Source organism: Cryptomeria japonica, chromosome 3 (genome assembly GCF_030272615.1).
Source record: "Cryptomeria japonica chromosome 3, Sugi_1.0, whole genome shotgun sequence".
Taxonomy (NCBI): domain Eukaryota; kingdom Viridiplantae; phylum Streptophyta; class Pinopsida; order Cupressales; family Cupressaceae; genus Cryptomeria; species Cryptomeria japonica.
The window spans coordinates 421856053-421882081 of record NC_081407.1 but is presented as its reverse complement, the minus strand read 5'-3'; the positions used below and the strand labels follow the sequence as shown (position 1 = coordinate 421882081).

Here is a 26029-nt window from a genome sequence, read left to right as displayed (position 1 = left end):
TAAAGCAAACTAAAACAGATGGATCATGACTTATTTCAATGTTCAACGGCATTACATAAATTCTGTGAAAATATTTGTCTTAAAGCAGTACATTTTTCCTACAATTATAACTAGACTCCAGCTAATTGTAGCAATATTCTTGGATTAAATATCTTGTTCATGTTTTTTTCCCTGTCATGCCTGCAACAACCTGCTCATTTAAAATAGTAAATATTACCTGATCATGCTTTACAAGGCAACGAGACATAATTCATAAGTCTAGAAAACTTCAACATAGAAGGATGGGGCATCACCTCATTTAGACCTGGATGTGGAACTGCCTTTGCTGTTTCCATAGAATCCAAGATAGGCCTAACAAATGCTGGAAGAAATAACCCTGCAAACATGCAAAAGGGAAAGCTAAATCAGTAGTAATTTTCATTCAATATCTTTGTTAACATTTTAACCACCTGATTCTATTGTACCTTAAAGATTTATAATATGGAGTTTAGCTATTCAAGAAAACTGATTTTAAATTATAAAACTGATAAATAGCCTTTAGCAATTCAAAAAATTAATTTCCATTTTTAAAATATCTTTACTGTATCTATTTACCGTTGTTTTCAAAGCATAGTCATATTTTTGGCTTTTTAACTATTAAAGTTCTCAATATGATGCATGAATAATTGTGGTGATCAAACAAAGTTCATTGACCAACTGATCAATGTAATTTGTGTATATTTGAAAGATTGACAACGCAAGAGTAACAGATTGCAAGAGGCAGCAACTGATTACAAGTTTTCCACAAACGCTCACAGTGATCAAACAATTCATAGTGTGATGAACAATCATGGTAGTCTATGTATCAATTAAGGGTTGACATTATAAGTAACAGATTGAATATTGTAGCAAGTGGGTTTAAGTGGTAACACAGGGAATGAATAAAATGTGAGAACTATTCACTGGTGGATTCAAACCGGAGAAAGAATGCTGATATATGGTTGTATCTCAGACCCATGCACATCAGACTTGGGATTCTTTTCATTTACCTAAGTTAAAATCTTATTTTCATGCAAATAAAAATGTATTGTGAATAATTCAATGATGCATTAGTCTTAGTTGTCACCCTACAAATCTTTTTCCATATATCCTTTTGCATGCATGTTATCTTTCTTTGAATACATGTCTAAGATTGCCTCCTAAAAGTTAACCTAGGAGAATCTCTCCTCACCTCTATCTCATTATTATAAATGCACAATGTCTATGTATCTAATTCATGGTGATATTAATACATTATTGGCCTGATAACAAATATTTAATGCTCCACCCAGTCAGCACCCTTGTTCTAATGTGTTTAAACTTTAAAGCCTTAGAGTGGTGTCTTGTCATTTTGAAGTTCCGTTTTACCGAGATAAATAAATTGACTGTGCTTAGACTGTGGTTTTAATATTCTTAAGCTTAGTAATGATAATCTGGATGTTATTTTGAGAGTTATGTTTTTATGCTATAGTGACTTCGATTATTGTTGATTATTCTAATATTGATTTGTTGTTTAATATAAATTGTATAGTGTCATAACTCTATCTAGTTTAAGTGTACAAATCACATGGGATTTAAAGGTGCCATGCATAGTAGAGTAGGGCTCAGGGGGGAAGCAATGCAGGAAAAGTGACAAGTGCTTGGTTCCATGAGAGGGTAACTAAGTTGACCAGACCGATGTGGCTCAAGCAACAGTGGAGGTTGCATCCAAAATCCGAAAGCCCATTTCTTGAGTTGCCCCTTTGATAATATTGTTTTCCATTGTGATTGAAACTGTGGTGTTGATGTTGAGAGCTATCACCTTGAGTTTTATCTTTTACAGATATTTTTGTTCCTGTGAAGTAAATTCCATTTTTGTGCATTTTTGCTTTCTAAGGAGAGTTAGATGAAAGCTTTTTTCCTGCTCCTATTGCATTATGTAGGTTTGCCTAGGAGGGTATCTCCGTACATTGATTAATTGAGCAGCTTGATAAATTGGTATCTTCTGATGTATTGAAATCTGACCTTGAAAGGCTGAAGTTTGCTGTTCATTGCTCTTTTACACTAAATATTGCTCTATTTTCTCTCTTCCTATGTTGCTGAACTGCCACTTGTGTGAATGCTTGGACCATGAGGGAGAAGACAAGAATTGGAATTTAATGGGATTGCTTCAATAGCGTTACAGGCAACCGAGATATTCCACAATGAATTTAAAATGGATGATATTGCTTCAGTGCTGGATGTACTTGGGGGTGTTCTCAGTTTAAAAGAGAAGTTTGAGAAGGAAGTAAGTGGTAGCACTAAGAATAGTTTGAAAACTCACCAAGTACTTAAATGACTCAATGCAAAAAGTGATTGGTGAGATTTAGACTGACTCAGCCAAGTTTTTGATGATGACATTAATTTTGGGCATGGACTTGCCCAGTGCTGGAATACCAAAAATTTTAATTTTGGACATTAAAATTTATTTTTCTAGTTCATATTTTGACATTTTATGCTCTTTTTCTTGCCCAGCAAAAGCATCTTTAGCATCCATGTGACTAAACATGCTTAAAGAAGGGACTGGAAGGAGATTTTAAGGTGGGTTCAATGATTCCAACTGACATATATTTATTTATTTTTTCTTTTTCTTATTTTGAAGTTACAAAAGTTGAAAATCTAGGGGAAATGTTGCTTATTTCCCCACAGACACCTCATTTCTTTACATTCTATTTTTTATCATATAAATGTTTGTCACTTTGTCATAATGTTCTTTTTAAACCATGCTGATTTAATTTTAATGTTAAATCAGCAATGTCAAGTTCAACACAAATGAGTGGTAGGACAGACCTTGCATGGAAGTATGGGACACCAATTGCCACCAAAGGTCAAGTCCATTGTAATGTTTGTCTAATTCTTATGATAGGAGGAATCAATAGATTAAAATATCACATTGTTAAAACACCTAGACATAATGTGAAGGCATGCTTTGCATTGACCAGCGAACATTACAAGAGAAATGCATGCCCAACTTGCCAATCATGATATGAGAAAAAATAAAAAAGATGAGGACTAAGGAAGCAATGGCAGCAGTGTTGAATGCTAATCTTAATTCATCAAGATTCCTTTGCTGCCCCACACATTCATCATCCACTTTCCTCTATTGATGAGACTCTTGAGGCTTCTACTTCTAGTTGTCTTCTGTTCACTAGCACCCAGTTTTTTTATTCTACACAATGTTCCAAGAGCACAACCTTCACTTGAAGGTATCACTTGGAATAAGGAAAAAACACACTGAGGCTAGGATAGCAGCGACAAACTTTTAGTACTACAATTATTGACCATTCAATGTGACTAACAGCCAATACTGGGAAGGGTGGGTAAATAAATTGATAGTTGCTGGTAAGGGGTTTGAAACTCCAACAACTAGATATTTGAGTGGACCATTGTTAAAGGAAACCGAAAAGAATAAGCTGCTTGTGGTTGATGATCAAAAGAAAGTATGGTTGAGAAAAAGGTAATAGCATCTTATTAGATGGATGGATAAATGGGCACAATAGGGCTATCCTTAACGTTTTAGTGGCTTTTAATGGCACATTGATGTTTTTGAAGTCCATAGATATCTTGCACGAAGTAAAAAATGTTGAGACTTGTTACAATCTCCTGGATGGGCTGATCCAGGAGGTTGGGGTTGAAAATGTTGTCCAAATTATCACAAACATTGCAGCAGCATATGCATCCACAGAGAGACTTATTATGGAGAGGTGTCCTATTATTTCTTGGACTCATTGTGCTACACATTGCTTGAATTTGATGCTAGAGGACATTGGGAAGATTGGATGCATCAAAAGTGTGGTTGAAGATGTTAAACAGGCTACCAAATTTATCTACAATTAGGTCCTTTCCTTGATAAGAGATCACAAGAATGGCAAGGAGATTATGCAAGCAAGAGTCACAATATTTGCCACCCACTTCCTCACTTTGCAAAGCATTGTTGCACAATTCCTTCTCTCAAGAAAATGTTTGTGTCCAATGCGTAGATTGTGTATCCATATGCCAAAAATACTAAAGGGGATAAGGCTGCAAGAACAGTTTTTGATGACTTATTCCTCAAACAAACAAAGTTACTCAAGATAAACTTGGAAAAGATAAAACCCTAACCCTAACTCATATCTCGCTCTATTGCATTTGTGATCCTAGGGCAAATTCTAGAGAAAATCCGAAAGGGAACATTACAGAGATTCATACTCATGACCTCATTTGTTGAATGTTCATTTACAAATCCTTAAGATTTTTCAAGCTATTCCTTGTTTTCAATTTTTTTAGTGATAAACCTTTGGTCAATATTCTTCATTTGGTGGATAAAAATGGCATGCCAATGGGTTACCTCTATGAGACCATGGATAGGACCAAAGAGGTCTTGTTTTATTAGGTTGAAACAAAAGAAATATGAGACCGTTCAACACATCATTGATTGTAGCCGGATGCACCAACTCCACTAGCCAATACATGCCTGAGAATACTGCCATAGCCCAAAGTTTTACTTCTCTAATACATTTAAGGCTGATGAGGTGGTCATGGTATGCATTGTTTCATACGTCGTAAGATGGTGCTGGATGATGAGATGAGAGACAAAGTTCTTGATGAGTTGGGGGTCTACAAGGATGAGGAGACCTTTGCTCCTACAGCAAAGATGAGCACCATCCATTTAGTTTTGGCCATGGCAGCTCAATTTGGCTGGAAAGTCCACCAGATGGAAAGAGTGCCTTCCTTAATGATGACTTGAAGGAAGAAGTGTATACGTCTTAGCCTCAGGCTTTTCAAGTTGCAAACGAGGAGCATCAGGTATGCAGACTAAATAAAGCTCTATATGGCCTAATGTAGGCACCCAAGGCATGGTACATCAAAATTGATAGAAATTTGGTTGAACAGGGATTTAGGAGAACTTTGAATCCAAAATTGTAAGTCAAAAGTGTAGGATATGAGATCATTCTACTGGTCATTTATGTAGATATCATCATTATAGGTAGTAAGGCACATTTGATTGAACAAATCAAATGTAATTTGAGTAAAGCTTTTGACATGACTAATTTAGACCTCCTACATTACTGCCTAGGTGTAGAAGTTTGGCAAACAGGTAGTGGTATTTTTATTTCTTGATCTAAATATGCCAAGAGTTTGCTCAACAAGTTAAAAAATGATAAATTGCAAAATCTCATCTACACTTATGGAGAAAGAGTTGAATTTTCGGCCAAATCAGACTCAAAGGTGATAAATGAGTTAGCATTCAACCAACTAGTGGGCAACCTTACCTATCTTATAACTACTAAACCTGATTTAAGCTATGTTGTGAATTTCATTTCCAAATTCATAGTAGCACCAAAAGCAAAACATTGGGTTGCAATGAAGCAGGTGTTGAGATATGTGAAAGGACAATTGTCTTTGGCATTCTATTCACCGAAAACAAAGATTCTACATTGGTTAAGTTCACAAACTCAAATTGGACAAGTTTTGTTGATAACATTCTGGATATGCTTTAAACAAGGATACACGAGGATGCATTCCCTGCCCTGGAACCTGACCTCCCCATCCCCTAGTCATTTCGGGGATGGCAAGACATCAAGGGGATGTCCCCCTATTGTCCCATATGTCTCAAAATGCTCAAGAAATGCCGAAACGTCCTCATGCCATTCGAGGACAGCTAGCCGTCCCCCGCAGCTAGGGACACTTCTGGCCCAAAAAAACAATTAAAATAAGGTTTTTTTTTTCTATAATAAGGTTTCATTTCAGCTTGCACAAATCAGAAAAGTCACATATTTTGCCCAATTTCCAGCTAGGGACATTACAGAGGATGTTGTGTAACATCAACAAAAGCATATGGTAATCAAACAAATCTGATTTTGTCAGGAGAATGAATCTTCCAAGGAAATCTCACCCTAAGCCATACATATACCATACACATTCAATTGGTTGAATTAGGTAAGGGGCATACAAGTCAGTCAACCATGCAGCATTGTATATTAAAATAAGGTATTCAGCTGGTAAGGGAAATAGTTGAAGACAAACTATATATATATATATATATATATTGTTGAAGCTGCATATTTTACATAGTTTCCAGCTAGGAACATTACAGTGGATGTTGTGTAACATCAACAAAAGCATATGGTAACCAAACAAATGTGATTTTGGCAGTCATTGTCAGGAGAATGAATCTTCCAAGGAAATCTCACCCTAAACTATACACATTCAATTGGTTGAATTAGGTAAGGGGCATACAAGTCAATCATGCAGCATTATATATTAAAATAAGGTATTCCACCAATAAGGGAGATAGGTGAAGACGAACTATTTATATCTATACATATCATTGTCCCCTGTCATCCAATAAAAATGGCCCTCGAATTGCCATCCCAAAAATGCATTCCCCATCCTTGAAACACCATGGAACATAGGTTTTCAGCCTTGGCACAAGAGCAATCACATGGACTAGCAAGAAGCAGCAGGCAGAATCTCTTTCCTTAACAAAAGCAGAGCATCAAGGAATAGTAAAAGCAACATATGAGGCAATATTGCTCAAAGGGATGCTTTCAACCATGATGTGTTAGGGACGAGCTTTATCCTTATTCTATGACAATCAAGGGGTTCTAAAGCTTGCCAAGAATCCAGTCTTCCATGAGCGTACCAAGCATGTGAAGCTTCATTATTATTTCATTAGGCAACTTGTACAAGATGGATCAATGATGTTGCAGTATTGTCCTTTTGAGGATCAAACTACAAACATTCTTACCAAGTCATTGTGTCCTAACAAATTTGTCAATTTTTTGGATAAGCTTAGCGTAGTTGATAGATTGACCATTAAGGGATAGTATTAAAGTATTATTGTAATATCTAATATATAATGGTCATTTTAATCTTCAAGATAGATTTTAGGAAAATTCTTTATTCTTTCCGCTTTATTAGTTGCAAGTTTCATCCTGTTAGTTGTTGCTCTTATCCTTTTTGGATAAATTGTTTTGTAATTTTATTTAAGGAGACTTTCGCTCCTTGTTTGATATTGAATATCTTGGTAATCATTTTGTGCGTTACGTTTTTCATAATCTCTTTCTACAATGCTTCTTCATGTGGCCCAATTTACAACAATAGTGACATGTGATATTTTTCAGATTCTTCAAAGACTCTTCATTATTCCCTTGTCCTTTCTTCTATGGCCATTTGCCTTTGCCCTTGTCCTTGGTTGCAAATGCCTATTCTACACTCTATGTATCACTACCACTGCCAAACTTTTTCTTCAATTTGTACTCCTGCAGGAGCTTATTGCACAACTCTTCAAACTTTAGGTCAACACTGGTAGATGTGATGTTGAGTGCCTCAATAAAATGTTCATGGGACCATGGTAAGCTTTTTAGCATAATGACCACCATATCTTCTTCTTCCATCTTGCGACCTATGGCTGACAATTGGTTGCAAATGTCTTTATTCTTCATCAAATGCTCCTAGAAAGACATCTTCTCAACCATCACGATCGAGAAAAGCATACTTTTCAGGAAGAAGTCCATGCCTTTATTTGACATCTCATGTAGATTTCACAAGTGCTTCCAAATTTCCGCAAAGGTTTTGCCTATTTGAACCTCCAAAAGCATTTCATCGATCACTAATAACTTCATCAGCATGACAGCATCTCGATCATGCTCATCATGGTATGTTTTGGCAGCCACTTAACCATCTCTCGGGCATGAATTTGCAATGACTTAGCAAGCTTAAATGTGCCCTGGAATAACTTAACATTGTGGATGGAGGTTTCCCTTGTTATTTGCCAATTTGCCATCACTTAGGTGTGGATTTGCAATGGCTTGACCATGATGAAAGTGCACATGACAAGCAGTTAGAGGAGTTTTATGCCGCCTTTGCCAATTTGCCACTTCACGAATACCATTTTGAGCTGATTTGTCCACATTGAAAGTTCACTTGGCTTTGACAATTTATTATCTTTCTTTGATTGTTCGTTTTGCTGATATTGCCATGTGAATGGCAATATGAAGAGTTCTTTCCACTTTGTGCTAGCATAATCCAACTATTGAGACATTGATCAACTTCCTTCAGCATTCTTCATCCATAAGTAATTTGCAATTAGTGTTACTAAAGGTTAACAACTTTGCAATTTGATAGAAATGACAATCCAATAAACATTGATTAGTTTGATAAAAAAAAAATTGGTGACTGTAATCTTGACAAAAACAAAGTTTCATGGGGGTACCAACAATGCCATGACAAGATTTACCTTGAGAGAATCAAGTGCTTTCTTTTGGTGTTGAGTTTCATCTTCCCTAATGCAAACTCTTAGTGGTGATGGTGGAGTGTCTAGACAAAAATTTTACTTCAAATCTTGTTGAACCTTTCTTGAGCACCTTTCATATTTGATGAGAGCTTACCATTTGTGGGTGCTTTCCACCAAACTTGTGTATATTCATATTTGGAAAAAAGTGCCTAGAGATTGCGATAGAATTAGTTCGGTATTGATCTTGAGTTAGATTTGATTCAATGAAAAACCAAAAATATTTGTTACTTCCTAAGTCTTGTGATGTAAATCTCCTACTCCAAACTTCCTTTTACTCCAATATTGGTCCTCTCATTGCTTCATTTGGTTTGATGCCATGGCAAGATTCACCTTAGGAGAAGAAGTACTTGCTTTTGATGTAAGATGTGATCTTCCAATCCATGTACTCTTGATGGTGGTGGTGAAGTTTCTAGAGAAAACAAATTTTCCTCAAAACCTATTCTACTTTTCTTAAGCAACTTTAGCATTAGATCTATCTTGGAAGCTATCACAGAAAAAATTTCCTCCTTGAACTTGATGGTTGCTGCATTCAAATTAGCCTCAAAATATAGGTACAACATCCCTTCTATTATTGGGTCCTCTTTATCGAAAGGATTCCCTAGTGTGACTACATTCCCTTCATTGATTCTTGTTGAAGCCCCCACCATGATGTCACCAACTGATTTTGCAATAAATTATTCAAAACAAATCTAATTTTTTCAAGTTTTCACTATAACTTACTTGAGTCCAATACTGGCTTTGGTGAAAGATTTTCCACAAAAAATCAATTGTGTAAAGGCTTAGAAGTAAATGTGGTGAAATACCCTAATTTCACAATAACTCCTTCAAAAACACTTTAATTTTCTCAAATCTAGAACATAGCTTCTTTAATGTGTCCTTGAACACTCTTCCCAATTTAGAAAAAAACTCACAAGTATGAAAGAGATATGTGCTTGAAAACACCACCTCTTAAAGCAAAAAAAGTTAACTGCCAAGAACTTGCTCTAATACCACTTGTAATGAATTTACTTCTGTAATGTCCCCTTTGGGGATATTCTTATATTTTACCCTAAAATCACAATTCCAACTAAAAATAAGAAATGTAATATAGTCAAGAGTATAAATTTACCAATTGAAATGCCTTTTAACAAGATAAATCCTGGTATAGGTCCTGCACACAATATTAGTCACTTGGAAATTGACATTAAATCATAAGTCGAGATAACATCTATTTTCGACAAATCATTAGTATACATCATGAAATCAAATAGTGTTCTCATATTAAGATCTTATTAAGGCATTAGCCATTCCAATGTGGATTCCACCTTATTAGGAATTCGTTGAAACGTTTGCAAACCATAGTCTCAAGGTTGGTCACCCTTGTACTACAAGAGCATGGAAGGTGGGCCACCCTTCCATCCCTCAATTTACCTTGGAGGCTGGTCGTCCTCCTCGTTCAAGACCAAGAGCATGGAAGGCTGGTCTTCCATTCCACCTAGCCCATGGGCATGGAAGGCTGACCGTCCATTCCATCCTAGGGTGTCCATTCCATCCTAGGGTGGCATACTTGATGGGACCTCAAGCCCAAGGGCACTCTAAGCCCCCTGGCCTACAAGCATAACTTTCATCTCGGGTGGCGTACTTGGGTTTTATGAACTCAGGAGGCTGGCCATCCTTCCTATTTGCAATCCGTTTCTCTAAATTCAAAATGGATTACTAATCAATTCCTTTGTTACATATAATTAAGAGAAACATTTAGATTGCTCACAAAATGCAATAATTGCTACAAATATTACCATAGCATGAACACATGCAGGCCTATAATTTTAACTCTATTAATAGAAATCATCTTTAATCTATTTGCTGCTATTGGTTATTTACTTCTGCTCTTAGTCAGATCAGATTACTTATTTTCTTATTTCTTGCTCATTCAATGCCTTCTACAAATGAGTCTTCCTTCCTTCATACCCTCCATAACAGAAAGGGTCATACCATTTTGTCTTGAAAGGATACACCTATTTGCAAATGCTGCCATTTTAAAGAGTCACAACTCTTCCTCTTAACCGCAGGTTGGAAACTTAATTATATTTTAATAAAATATATTTTATTCTAGGAAAGCACTGCCCTAGATATTCTTTAGCTCATTCTAATTAACTGCCTTAAATGAAACGCTCTCCTCTTGTTTCATTCATCCAGGTTTTAATTTAAATGCCGTGATTTGGTTTATAATAAGGCTGTGACTTTTTTAAAATTGGCAGGGGCATGACAACTTCCCACAAGAGAATATTAATATAAGAGAAAAGCAATGCAAATACTTGAATATAATCAGCCATTTTGAGGGGGGGCAACCTCGAAACGTCTTACTATAAGAAAATTGCTATATGATGCTCAACAATCTCACTGCCTCTTATTTATAGGCATTATTAGGCAATATTAATATTAGAAAGAGGAATCCAAAGAGAAGAGTCAACCAGTCTTGAATGAAAGCCAATTATTCGAGATAGGCAGAAGGAAGAAGCTTGTATTGAAGAACAATTAAGTGCATTAATATTTCACAATAAGGATTTGAAAAGGCACTTCATGAAAGAAGTCATGGAGAATCCCAATGAAAAAATAGATACAAGATGTGACTAATGACCAGAATCACATAAATAAAGGATAGATAGATGGATGGATGATATGGTGTTACTGTTCATCATAGATAGGAATATACTATATGGTATGGATAGATACTAGAGATAGTCAGTTGAGCCAATCCCTAGATGTGTTGAGCCTTAATTGAAGTCGATCAACTGCATTCTACAGCCTCTTGATCAATTCACACTTGATAATGACAATTCCAGCAAGGAGTTCTGTGAGAGGTCACATCCACATACGGCTCTATGAGAAAAGGGAAATGGCCTTGTTATACCCAACATGTATCTAATGGGGCTGTTCTTTCTATTCCAAGGGAGCATGCCAATATGATGTTAATGAGGTGCGGAGCTTTGCATCTAACATTCATTAGGCTTCCCTCTATGCATCCCCCTTTGCTCAATTCACTATATACCAGATCTATCCAATTCAAAACACCAACCTAGGCCTAAGATATATTTCGTCTCTCCCTCCCTATGCACGATGAGGCTGATCAAGCTTATATTAAATATAATTAAGAACAAATAAATGACTAATATTTGGGTTTATACAAGTTGTAGTTGAACATCACATATCCTCATACATCCGATGGGTTAAGGCATAGCAGTTATCTTGCCCAACCTTCTAACAACCTTTTGAGGTAGAGATGCATGCCAGTGATTATGCTATAGGGATTGTTCTAATACAAGGAGGAAATAAGACGAGTGTGTTATTATTCTGAGCTCTTCTACAGTTCAGTCCTAAAATATTGCACTTATGAAAAGGAATTTTATGCTCTAGTCTAGCAGCCAAGAAATGGAAGCATCACTTAACAGGCAGACAAATCATCAAACCCTCCAATATTTGCAAGCTCAACCCAAGTTGCAGCAAGCTAAATATTACAAGTGGATGGATTTCTTGCGAAATTCCACTTGAACCTGGTTATCAAATACAAATGTTGTGTGTCCAACAAATTAGCAGACATGTTGTCTAGGCCACAACTACTTTCAGTGGTTACCCCTCTTTCTCGATTGGAAACCTTTGCCAAAGAGGTGTATGCAGAGAATTATGAGCAAGATGGTGCTGTTGAAGAGATGTAGAAGCAGGATATAAGAAGTAAGGTTGTTAATTTTGAACCAAACCTAAAATACTTTGTTCTACATGCTAGGAGAGTTGTATGTTCCCAAAAAAAGGAGGTCGTTGTTCTTCAAATAGGCTCATACTTCAAAAGTTGTTATTAAGAGAGACTCATACTTAAAATTTGTTGGTCATTTCGGGTTTGCTAAGACAATGGCATATCTCAAAGGTATGTGTATTGGCCATAAATCATAAATGCAATCCGATGTGTCAAAGTTCATTCCTAGGTGCAATTTATGTGGCATAAGCAAGCCAAATAATAGAAATTTGGGGCTCTACCAACCATTACCGTAGCTTTCCAGCCATAGGAGACCATCTCCATATATTTTGTGGGAGGATTATCCATGTCAAGAAAAGGGTGTAGCAATGGACCATTTTAGCAAGATGTGTTACCCTGCAATAATGACTCTTAAAGGTACAATGAAGCTGATCTGTTTTTGTCTCATGTGCTGGTTCATTTTGAATTGCCTTAAAGTATCATATTAGACTATGACAAAAGATTTTGGCAGGAGTTTTGGTGTGTTTTGTGAGAAAAGATGGACACCTGATTCAAGAGATCAACTACTTTTCATTTCCAAACTAATGGGGAAACAGTGGTGAACCAAACACTAATACAGTGGTTTAGAGGGTATAATCAGAAGCATCCTAAGTCATGGGATGAGAATTTGACATGCAAAGTTACAAACAACACAATATATACTTCAACAAGTTTGTCATCATTTGAAGCATGTTTTGAGCACCTGGCGCCTAGTTCTTTGAATGTTGCCTTGGGACAGATATATAATGATAAAGAACAAATGGATCTAGAAGTCCACATAATCTTGAAGGAGTCACAAACTAGGTACAAAAAGAGACATGACCAACATCGGATCAAGCATAGTTTCATGTTGGAGAATGAGTTCGGTTGCATCTAGGAAAGGATACACTACAATAGCAAACAAGAGAGCTCAAGACAGTAAGATCCATTACAGATTTTGTAACAAGTGAGAATACCTTTTGCCTTGATTTGCCTCCATACATGAAATGTATTCAATTATGAATACTGAGACTCTAAATTGTTTGATCCTTCAATGCTTTTGGCCTCCTATTGATTATCTTGCTCCACTCCAAGAAGAGCTGGAAGGTAACATTATGCTTGAGAAGGAAGAGAGATACTTGGCTAATTGGACGGGAGGGGCAGTTGCCAGGGAACTGGTAAGGGGTAATGGTATCTGAAAGAGGATGTGGGCAATAAATTTCCTCGCATGATGATTTCATGGGAGGATTACCCATGTCAAGAAGAAGGTACAGTCTATTTGTGGCAATGGACCATTTTAGCAAGATGTATATGCTCATTCCCTGCAAGAAGACTCTTAAAGATCGATGCAGCTGAGCTATTTTTTTCTCATGTGCAGATTCATTTTGATTTACCTTAAAGTATGATATTAGACCATGTCGGAAGATTTTGGCAGGAGTTTCACTGTGTTTTATGAGAAAAGATGGACAACTGATTGAAGAGATCAAATACTTTTCATCCCCAAACTGATGGGGAAACAGTGATGAATCAAACATTAATACAGTGCTTTGAGGACATAATCACAAGCATCCTAAGTCATGGGATGAGAATTTGGCATACAAACAACCCAATCTATACTTCAATAAGTTTGTCATCATTTGAGGCATGTTTTGAGTACCTAGCACCTAGTTCTTTGAATGTTGCCTTGGGACAGTCACATAAGGATAAAGAATAAATGGATTAAGAAGTCCACACAATCAAAAAATTCATTGCAAGAATTCAGCACACTCATTTCTTTTTTTCAGGAGAGGTTGAAAGAGTCACAAGCTAGATACAAAAAGAGGCATGAACAACATAGGATTAAGCATAGTTTCAATTTGGATAATGAATTCAGTTGTATCTAGGAAAGGATTAAGATACACTAAAATAGCAAACAAGAAAATTAAAGACCGCAAGATCCGTTTCAGATTTTATAACAAGTGAAAATACTTTTCACCTTGATTTGCCTTCATACATGAAGTGTATTCAATTATGAATACCGAGAATCTGCAACTGTTTGATCCTTCAATGCTTGATGAAGAAGAAGGTTTCTTGTAGCCTCCTATTGGTTATCTTGCTCCATGCATTCAAGAAGAGCTGGAAGGTGACATTGTGCTTCAGAATGGAGAGAGAGACTTGGCTAATTGGACAGGAGGGGCAATTGCCAGGGAAAGGGTAATGGTATCTGAAAGAGGATGTAGGGAATAAATTTCCTCGCACAATGAGTTCTTACACTTTATGGAGAGGAGATGTCACTCTATGGAGAGGAGATGTCAGAAGACTTCAAAGACACAAAAATCCTTGCTAACAACAGCTTCAAAGCCAGCCAGACATTCCTCAATGAGTCAATACTAAAGGTTACCTTGGATTGATTTGGAGCATCTCAAAGGAATCAGAGATTCAAGGGAATTGTTGAAAAAGTAGAGTATTTTGGTATTGGCGATTAAACCAATGGTTCTACAGGGGCAGTTTCACAACTCCCCAGTGGTTTTATAATCACCCTAATCGTTACAAAACAACTAATATATCAGAAGTGACAATTTCACCATTCATTCTTGTTTGCATGCTTCCTTTGAACTTGGCCAGTTTCTTCAAGCATTAAGCTTGTTTATTGGTTATAGGAAGCATTTGTTGAGCTAGTGATGCTAACAGACTGTAATTGAAGAGCTGAGAGGTGGAATATCCACACCTTTTCACAGATCAGAAAGAGTGTTTGTAAGAACATCCATGGTGGTCATTGCCAGATGGATTCCTCCCAGAACAGAAGACACAAAATCAAATTTGACGGGGCGGTCAAAGGAAAGCCAGACCCTGCTTGAAAGGGTGGTTTCAGATATCACACAGAATTTGCTTTAATGATATTCTTTGGATATTACAGGAAAATCTCTAATAATCCAACCAAGTGTCAGGCATTAATTACTGAACTAAAGATAGCCCAAAAAGGAATGGCATGACTTTGATATCGAAAAAGATTCTAAACTTGTGGTTGATGCATTCAAGAAGAGGAAGAGCTCAAACTGGAGATATATCAATGTCATTTGGTTATTGTTGAAATGCTTAATATTTCCATGAGTTCAATCAGTACATATAAAAAAGGAAATAGAGCCACCAATCACTCGACAAATAAAGGAGTTGGTTTTAAAAGGAATTAAGGTATTGAATTTACTGGGGTATATATGGAGGAACCCTTGTTGAATGCCATCCTAGGTAAGAAAAGAGGAATACACGACCCCCAGAGTTACATACTAATCCCTAAGGAGGCCATGAATATACGCCTAACGCATGTAATCTATAGGTAGATATGATAATCCCATCACCCATATTGTCAAAAGCTGAATTCCTTTCGAGGCACTGAATCCACCACATCCTCCTCCAATAACCATGTGGAAGAGCCTTTAAGTGAAAACTATATGCCCCTCTTCATAATTTCTGCTTCCTGCTCATGCATTCAGACATATGGAAGAATTTGGTGACAATTAGAGCAACAGAAGGTACAGAATCAATGACCAGAAGACTGCAATAGAAACATTTAAGTGGTTGTTGCCATGACTATGGTCTAAAGTTTGGTTTGAAATTATTCTGGTATTTATAGATGTTTATTTTCCCTCCCTTAAACTATGTTTCTATCTTCTTCTGCTTCCTATACTGTGGAGAATTAGCTCAAATCCATGGAAGTATTTTTGTTTGAAAATTGACAGTGATGATAAAATTTTGGGTCTATCACTGCTGTGCAACCTGAACTATGAATAATTTTTTTTTTCTTTGGAGTTGTGTTTGCCCCCCAGTTTCCTGTTTTGCTCCATAGCCAGCTCAAATCCCATGTATAACAATGGCATGTCCCACAAACGGTGAAAGGTGAACCTTTGAGCATTTGGAGAAGCAAGACATTGACTGAAAACATTTCAGAAGAGAATTAAGTAAATTGTTGGTGCTGACGTTCAAAATGCATATTTGTAAATTTTGTGACCCAGATTAGTAATCAGATTATCAGTATTTAATTATTTGCTAATATTAAGTAAAGTAAATGACAGAATGAAAGTAAGTGCATAGGAGACAAACACAAATACCCTGGGAAAACCTCCAAGGAGGAAAAACCCAGCACTAAAAACCCACAGGTCAGATTATGTATTCAATCTGAATTGTACCAATACAATACTTAGCTGAACTCTTCAGCCTCTTATCAGATCTGCATGTTTAATGGTCAGATCTGCCCTTCTAATTATTCCAAGTCTGCATCAAATCTGCTCTCTAACAGAATTCTGGAACAACCAATGCCTTTGACCTTCTTGGATGAGTTCGCCCAATTTTACTTCTCAATTTCGCATACTTAGTTGCAAAGGTATTTCGCTTTGCAAGAGGGGAAGTAAGAATGTGTTTGTGTTTGGTAAATGATCTTTATTTATATGATCATTTAACCCACATAATCTCTAAGTCAGCTTACATTTACATATTCATTTTGGCGCCAATTTAATGTGGCATGGTAAATGGGGCTGGTCTTTGTTTTAGGGCCACGTTAATCCTTTTAGGGCCGGTCCTCCACGTTATACTTAAGGGAAGGGGTTCGGATGTTTCCTTAGGGCAATCCAAACCCTCTTTCCTAGTTACAAACAACACTCCCTCTTAACTAGGGAAGAGGAGAAAACATAATCTGAACCTTTAGAGTTCCATCTAGCACACAAGCATAGAATGGATCTAGCACACAAGCATAGAATGGATCTAGCACACAAGCATAGAATTACATCTTCCACCTAGCACACGAGCATAGGATGGTTCTAGCACACGAGCATAGAAAGTGTAATGCAAAAGTGGGTCTTTACATAATTACAATTTTCCATCTAGCACACAAGCATAGATTGGACATAATTCATTCTTGCACACAAGCAAAGAATGATTCAAAGTGTTGCAGATAGAGTCACTGAGATTGAAGCTCCCTCTCAATCAGGGTTCTGTTTTCCACAACACCAAGTTTGTCTCTGAAGTATTCAAACTTCACCCTGGATCACGGTTTGGTAAGGATGTCCGCAATCTGTTCATCTGTGCTAATGTACTTTAGATGAATGGCGCCTCTTTGCAGCATGTCCCAAATGAAATGATAGTGTGTTTCCACATGTTTGGATCAATCATGAAATACGGGATTTACTGACATCTTTATACAGCTTTGATTATCATAATGAACGGTGGTAGGACCACTAGCTTGACCAAATAATCCAACAAGGAGCTTGCGAAGCCACACTGCTTCTCTGGATGCAACACATGCGGCAATGTACTCAGCTTCTGCAGTGCTTAATGCTACCGAAGATTGCTTTCTACATGCCCAAGAGATCACCGCAGAGCCTAAGTTGAAGCAGATACCTGAAGTACTTTTCCTGTCCTTGACACTTCCTGCCCAATCTGAATCTAAGTAGCCTTCCAAGAGGATTGAGGTATTAAGTGAATACTTCAGCCCATAACCAATCGTGCCACGCAAGTATCTTAGGATGTGCTTAGCAGCAACTAGGTGAACAAGTTTAGGTAAGCTCATGAACTAGCTGAGAGCATTCACAGCATAACAGATATCTGGCCTAGTATTGACTAGGTACATCAGGGAACCAATCAACTGCCTGTACTCAGATGGATCTGCAAAATTCGAGTTAGCTACAGAAACACTTAACTTCTTTAAGTTAGATTCCATAGGAGTATGCATAGGTTTACAATCTATCATTCTAAATCTTTTCAAAATATCAATAGTATATTTTCCTTGACTTAGAAAAATTTCATTGGATCTTTGCCATACTTCTAACCCTAGAAAGTATTGCATTAGACCTAAATCCTTCATTTCAAATTCTGAGGCTAATTCCTTCTTACATCTTATGATTAATTTACTTTCACCAGTGAGAAATAAATCATCCACATACAAAACTAAAATAAGCATCTCATCATTATAAACTTTCAAGTAAATGTTAGCATCAGCATCATTCTTGCAAAATCCTAAGCTTAGTAAGTACTTATCAATTCTTTCATACCAAGCACGAGGAGCCTGTTTGAGCCCATATAAGGCTTTCTTCAACCTGCAAACATGAGAATCTCTTTTATGGATTACATAACCTTCTGGTTGCTCAATATAGACTTCCTCCTCAATGACACCATTGTGGAAGGTTGTCTTAACGTCCATTTGATGCAGCTCCCAACCTTTGGCTGCAACAATAGCTATTACAGATCTAATAGAGGTATATCTAGCAACAAGGGCAAAAGTTTCTTCATAATCTATTCCTTCCTTTTGAGAGAAACCACGAGCTACAAACCTAGCTTTATATTTTTCAATACTACCATCAGCATTATGTTTAATTTTAAACAACCATTTAGAGGAAACAACGGACTTACCTTTGGGTCTGAGAACAATGTCCCAGACATCATTCTTGATGATAGACCCATACTCTTCATCCATGGCTAATTTCCAAGCATAATGGGACATAGCTTCTTCGACATTGTGAGGTTCAGACTCGATGATATTGCACATCACAGAAATGTAGTTGACGTGATTTTGGAATCTCTTGCTATCTCTAAAGGTTCCTCTGGGAGTAGCAAAACCTTCAGCATCTTGAATCGTGTTTCTAACCCAAAGTGGTCTCTTCTTGCAGACCACAATATCCTGAGGTATATCGGTAGGGAGCATAGGCTCTGATGGGTCATTCTGAACTTCCTGATCTGGAAGGTCAGTAGGCTCCTCCTGTATCGCAGGGTTAGCATTAACTATTGAATCTTGATTTTCAATTTCCATATCATTATTGTTGGATCATGAACTTTTAGGTCTTTTGAAAGCAATATCTTCTTCAAAAGTTACATCTCTACTTACCTCAACATACCTTTGACCTGAAATGTAAATCCTGAAAGCTTTGGAAGATTCGTTATATCCCACTAAGATGCCTTTCTTTCCAGATGGATCCAACTTGGTTCGTTTTTCTTTAGGCACATGAACATACACCGGGCTCCCGAATATCCTTAGATGACTGATGTCAGGTTTGATTCCTATAAAGGGTTCTTCGGGAGTCACATCCTTTAGGGCGCAATGAGGACATCTATTCTGAATATACACTGCTGTTTTGGATGCTTCCACCCATAGAAAAGGTTGCAGGTCTTGATCATGGATCATGGCTCTTGCAGCTTCAACAATGGTTCTGTTCTTTCTTTCAGCAACTCCATTTTGCTGAGGATTGTAGGGAACACAAAACTCCCTCTTAATTCCTGCTTTAACACAAAAGTCATAAAAACTACTTGAGGTGTATTCACCTCCATTGTCAGACCTCAGAGATTTGATTCGGTTTCCAGTAGTATTTTCAACTAACGCTTTGAATTCTTTAAATCTATTTAGGACTTCTTCAGACTCTTTAGATTTAAGAAAATAGATCCATGTTTTTCTAGAGAAATCATCTATGAAGATAACATAATATAGGAAACCGCTAGGAGATGCTACAGACATAGGACCACATAAATCTAAATGAATAAGTTCTAACCTTTCTTTAGCCCTACTATCACTTTTATGAAAAGGATTCTTCACATTCTTGCCCATTGCACAACCTTTACAAGCATCATCATGAGATAAACTGAGTTTAGGCATACCTTTAACCATTTTACCGAGAGTGGGAAGAGCTTGAAAGTGTAGATGTCCCAGTCTTCTATGCCATAGCTCGCATGATTCAGGGGTCTCATGAATGAGAACTTGAATTGGATTAGCTGCAAGCTTATATAAACTATCACATCTATTTCCAATAATACTAGCAGATTTAAAATTAGATTTCTTAGGCCAAGCGAGTACTTTCCCTTCAGAAAATGCTATTTGCAAACCCTTATCTTCTAAGGCAGAAATGGAAATAAGATTTCTTTTAATACCAAGTACAAAGAGAATATCACAGAGTTGTAAGGAAATACCAGAATCTAGTTTTAAAGAGGTAGTACCAGAACCTTTTACCGAGTATCGAGCATCATCACCGATTACTACATGAAGGTTGACGTCCTTTTCAATCAGATAAGAGAGATGCTCACGAAACCTGAGATGTGTCTGGAGGCACCACTGTCAAGTATCCACGTATTGCTGTTCGTAGGAACATTGCTGGATAGAGCAAAGATAAGAAGATAATCTTCACTTTGTTCGGCAACTTCATTTAAGTTGACTTCCCTTTCCTTTGGATCATTCTGACAATCTCTGGCATAGTGACCATACTTATCACATCTGAAGCAACGAATGTGAGAGGAATCTCTTGACTTCTTCCTTGGATCATAGGAGGAGGATCTAAAATCTTTGCTTCTCTTTTCTTTCTTCCAATGTCCACCTTTCCTAGATTTAGCTAAGAGAACATGATTATTTTTGTGAGAGTTCTTGAGTTTTCCTCTTACCTCAATTCGAGATTCCTCTTCGATGCAATCAAATTGAAGACGCTCAAAGTTGGGACGATCAACTCTTCCACCAATACTACGAATGAATGGTTCCCATTCATCAGGTAGACCATTTAATGCAATCATAACAAGATCTTTGTCCGAGATTTGGCAATCAAGAGTGCTTAGCTTGTCCTTTAGTTCATTGATCTTCATGAAGTAGGCTATGATTGAGTCTTCTTCTTTCATTTTTATGTGAAGAAGCTGTTGTCTTAGTGCAAGTGCCCTGCTGAGGTTGTTGACTTCATACATCCCTTCCAAGTGTTTGATCATTTCCCTGGCAGACACAAACTTTGATATGACAGTGACAAGATGATTCTTGACAGATTCAATTATGATCCTCCTAGCCTTGAGGGAATCTTTCTTGAATTGTTTCAGCTCTTCAGCATCTTCTGGAGGAGACAGCCCTTCTTCTTCTACAAATTTCAGCAGATCATTCTCTTCAAGGATCAATAGAATACGGACCTTCCAAGCAGCAAAATCAATGGCTCCCTCAAGTCTATCTTCAGCCTTCAAACCTGACATTTTAATCTGAAAGCAAACAGCAGCTATATGCAACAAATGATTTACTAAAATCAGAAGTTAGTAACACCTTAGCTCTGATACCATGTAAATTTTGTGACCCAGATTAGTAATCAGATTATCAATATTTAATTATTTGCTAATATTAAGTAAAGTAAATGACAGAATGAAAGTAAGTGCATAGGAGACAAATACAAATACCCTAGGAAAACCTCCAAGGAGAAAAAACCCAGCACTAAAGACCCACAGGTCAAATTATGTATTCAATCTGAATTGTACCAATACAATACTTAGCTGAACTCTTCAGCCTCTTATCAGATCTGCATGTTTAATGGTCAGATCTGCCCTTCTAATTATTCCAAGTCTGCATCAAATCTGCTCTCTAACAGAATTCTGGAACAACCAATGCCTTTGACCTTCTTGGATGAGTTCGCCCAATTTTACTTCTCAATTTCGCATACTTAGTTGCAGAGGTATTTCGCTTTGCAAGAGGGAAAGTAAGAATGTGTTTGTGTTTGGTAAATGATCTTTATTTATATGATCATTTAACCCACATAATCTCTAAGTCGGCTTACATTTACATATTCATTTTGGCGCCAATTTAATGTGGCATGGTAAATGGGGCTGGTCTTTGTTTTAGGGCCACGTTAATCCTTTTAGGGCCAGTCCTCCACGTTATACTTAAGGGAAGGGGTTCAGATGTTGCGTTAGGGCAATCTGAACCCTCTTTCCTAGTTACAAACAACAATATTATGGTCAGGTAGAAAATGCCAAGCTGAAGTAAGAATTGCAGCTTATGAGGGGACTCAAATTACTGCTGAACAGGCAATAGCTGCATGGAAGAATACTCTGGGAGGGGATTGCTGACACTTTTCTCCTCTATTTAGTCAGAAACATACTTTTGAGAGCCCGTATGTCAGAAAGGCTTGGTACAACCAGTGTAGCAGATACAGTAGTGGAAACCAAAGAAGGCATACTCGCCCAATCAAACACACAGTGAGTTTTTCAAACATTTACTCAACAGGATACCCGCCAAGTATCTGGCGAAAATTCGCCAAATTTGGCGAGTTTTTGCTAGATACTTGATCAGTCTATGGCAAAACTCACCTACATCAGTAAAAAAGGACCAGACATGTCCAAAAAATTATCTTTAAAATAAAAAACATTTTGCAGCTTGCCATCACTGCCCCTCAAACCCATTGAGATCTCCACTCCCATACCCCCACTAGTTATTGGGATCTCTTGTCATATAAGAAATTTGATTACAATGAGGGAGTTTGGGAGTGGAGACCATAATTGACTAATTAGACAACTAATTTTATCACTATCATAATATCATTGATCAACAATGAAGTATCATACTATTAGTATCAAAGATTCAATTGTGATTATTCGAATTTTAGAACATCTCCCCAAGTTTTCACTGGACCAGGGAGAAGTAAGATGTAATATGTTGTAATATGGAATTTATGAATTATGATGAATCACGATGATGTTCAAAAGCAACCATCATAAATTCACAATAGTTGTCAGCTGACCATTATATCAGGAAAACACTTGAGGATGCAATTCTATACTCAATTTGCATTCAAATCAATTAAATTTAATAGAAAACACTTTTGTACTCATTTATGGACTCCTTGGATACATCTTGTCATTGAATTTTATAATAAAAATGTGTTTCAACTGAAATTTAAACAATTTTTTTAAGTTGCCGAGTTTTTGCCGAGTCCAAGTTTTCTAACTATGGTGGAAACCATGGAGACACCTAGACAAACTACACCCAAAGCGAATATGATGATAGCAGCTTAGGTTATGGCAGAGCAATCTGTCCTCCTCAACTACAGTAACACTTTAGTAATTCCTACATTACTCAAATGGAGCAAAAAACACTTGTAGAGCAGGAAAAATCATGGAAACTTCTTAAGGGTTGGCTACCCATCATCAAATGTGGGATAAAGTGGAGAGCAATTTGTGAAAAAGATGGGGTGGAAATTCTTAACAACTCAGTAGCACATAAGTTGTACAGCCTGAAAAACACTTGTAGAGCAGGAAAAATCATGGAAACTTCTTAAGGGTTGGCTACCTTTCATCAAATGTGGGATAAAGTGGAGAGCAATTTGTGAAAAAGATGGGGTGGAAATTCTTAACAACTCAGTAGCACATAAGTTGTACAGCCCGATCTATGTGGTCGTGGAAACCATGCAAACACCTAGGCAATCCAGGCCCAGAGTGAATATGATGATAGCAACTTAGGTTATGGCAGAGCAATATGTCCTCCTCAACTACACTAACACTAGTAATTCATAAATTACACAGATGGAGCAAAAACACTTGCAGAGCAGGAAAAGTCGTGAAAACTTCTTAAGGGTTGGCTACCCATGATCAAATGTGGGATAAAGTGGTGAAAGTAATTTGTTAAAAAGATGGGGTAAAAATTTCTAATGACTAAGTAGAACCTGAGTTGTACAGCCTAATGAAAAGCTGTACCAGAGCTAATTCAGGTAAGGATCATCTATGGAGAAAGATAGCAGGTACCGGCTCTTGCCTTTTTTGTTGATTTTAGGCAATCAGACGTTAATCTAGTTACTTAAATTATAAACAGACTCAGAATAAGCAGAAATAATAATAAAAGTACACAACACAAGACACAAGTACCCTAGGAAAACCTCCCTCTTGGAGGTGAAAAACCCAGCAACAAGATCTCAGTTTATATTAGACAATATCAGTATACAACTTTACTTCAACACTTGAAGCAACATATAAATAAGAACAGCAGAATGAAGATTCCAAACTAGGGCACAAGGAATAGCTTGATAGACTTATCTGCAATATCAAGATTTGCTATTTGCTGTCATGCAGATCATTTGCAGAGCATGGGAGTGAATTCGCTGACTGTGAATGTGATTCGCTGCTACAGAGACAATTCGCTGTTCCTAGGAATGAATCGCTGCCTCAAGAAGATAGTTTGCTGCTCTTAGAAGGATGATTCACATAAGGCTAGCAGTGCTTAAAATGAAGATGATGCATTGTGTAGAATGAATTCATGTTCAAGTCTTCCAAGTCAGCTTTAACCAATTCCCTTTATTTTACATATTTCAATTTGCACTTTTGGCGCCCAATTTGGGGCCTACATAACTTGCAAGTTGTGACACGTTTCCTTTTTGGGCCCAGCCCTATTAGACATGAATTGCTTAACCACATGTTACATTTGGGCCCAGCCCTATAGACATAAATCGCTTAACCTTATTACAATAAGATAATATTTTAATTGCCACAAGGCAACATTAAAATATGATCCGAACTAGCTAACCATTTCAACATTTTTCTCATAGTAGGCCTACCATATACAATAGATAATAATATTTATTTCAAGTGGGCGTAGTATTTAGGCTTGGTCCCAATACAGAAGAAGAGGAGAGATCTCTTGAGTTTTGAAGGTTTTGATGACTGCAAACAAAACTCATGCCTTGGGGATCAAATTTTGAGGTATTGAACTATCAAAGTAGCATTTTCCATGAATCACCATTGTGCTAAAGTAGGAAAGTCTTCTTGGTTTCTGCAGTACCTGGCGACTGGTGGATTGCACAAGATGATGAAGATGCGGTTTTGGAACTGCAGGTCTGGCGACAGGAAAGGGCATACCAAATGCCACAGCTCTTTGCTGGAAGTCGTTGGATACTAAAGGTTTCAAGCTCACCTGTCTGGTTCGTGGCTTGTACTGACACTTATTGGATTGAAACTGCTTGCGATATTGATATAGCAGTTTTAGTTTTAAGTCCTACAGTAGGACCTAATAGAATATTTTCTTAGAACAACTTGTGCTAATGAACTGTATCGCTCCGGTAGATAAAAAAAACTCTAGCTAATTCTAGTTTCTCAGGGCACTGCTGCCCTGTGTTTTTCTTTAACCTGTAAAAAATAAGGAACTGGTAATTAAACCTAAATAGAAAATAATTTAAGAAAGAAAAGTCAATCCAGGGGTTGTGATGTAATGGTAATGGAGGACATTTTCGATGCAAAAGGTCGCCAACTACCCAAACCAGACGAAGGTTTTTAAAAGATATTCGTACACGCATTATATACACACATTTCATGAAAAGCTCAAAGTTTTAACAATCCATTTTACTGAAAGAGTTTCTGAAAAAATTGTGCGTTTTTTATATACATGGATATTTTGGATCACACCACTTGATTTATTCTATTATAATTTCATACAGCAATTGTATCATTACATTTCCTGGTGCAATGGTATTGAATGTTGATACAAATTAGGATCATTAGCAGCCATTTTTGTATTATTTGAACAAATTACGAGGGCTACAGTATTTGCGTATGAGTATGAGCGAAAAAAGATAATAAAATTAGACTTACCAACGCCTCCAATGACGCAGGAAGCAACAACAACAGGCTCCTTGATGATGAACACCTTCAGCTTATCCACGAAACCCATTTTTTGATTGAGATCTTCTTCTTCCTTCTTTCCCCACGCTCTTCTGATCAATCGCTTTAAACAAAATCGTAGCCCACTGTATAGATTTGACGACCACCTGTATAACCCTTCGTTTTATTAAATTTCCCTTAGAATGCCTGAAATTTTATGGAAGATACTCTTACCAGCGCTAATGAACTACCCTAAATTTGATGGCCGTATCGACGTATTTATAAAATTTTAGGAAGGTTACATGGTAGGGGAGGTTATCGGGAGACCGTCAAAAATTCTTCATTCTAATGGATTAATAGTATTTTCTTTGATAAGTAGGAGGTATTTTCACAGCAAGTCAAATTATGATATTGCTATCAGGGTTCAACTGTGGAAAATACCTCATATTTATCAATTGATGAGCTAAAGGGGCTCTATAATCAATGGTTCATAAAGCACAACACTTGTTGAAGGTTTTGTAAATGGGGTTGCAAGCTAAGTGGGTTTAACCTTGGAGGGAACTCGGTGGTTTAGCATTTGAGTTGGGGTAGTACTAGGATGGGTGACCTTTCGGAAAGTCCCAATACTTCACCCCTGT

General features: G+C 37.2%; 1 protein-coding gene across 1 annotated transcript; it reads right to left on the bottom strand.

The window, feature by feature from the left end:
• LOC131070447 (uncharacterized) lies at window positions 1-25640 on the bottom strand. Its single transcript, XM_058005999.2, has 3 exons — window positions 25383-25640; window positions 294-376; window positions 1-190 (listed from the first exon to the last, which is right to left on the bottom strand). Exons 1-3 carry the CDS (start codon window positions 25459-25461, stop codon window positions 158-160), a joined length of 195 nt encoding a protein of 64 aa, XP_057861982.2. The 5' UTR covers window positions 25462-25640; the 3' UTR covers window positions 1-157.
• Between the last annotated feature and the right edge of the window lie 389 nt (window positions 25641-26029).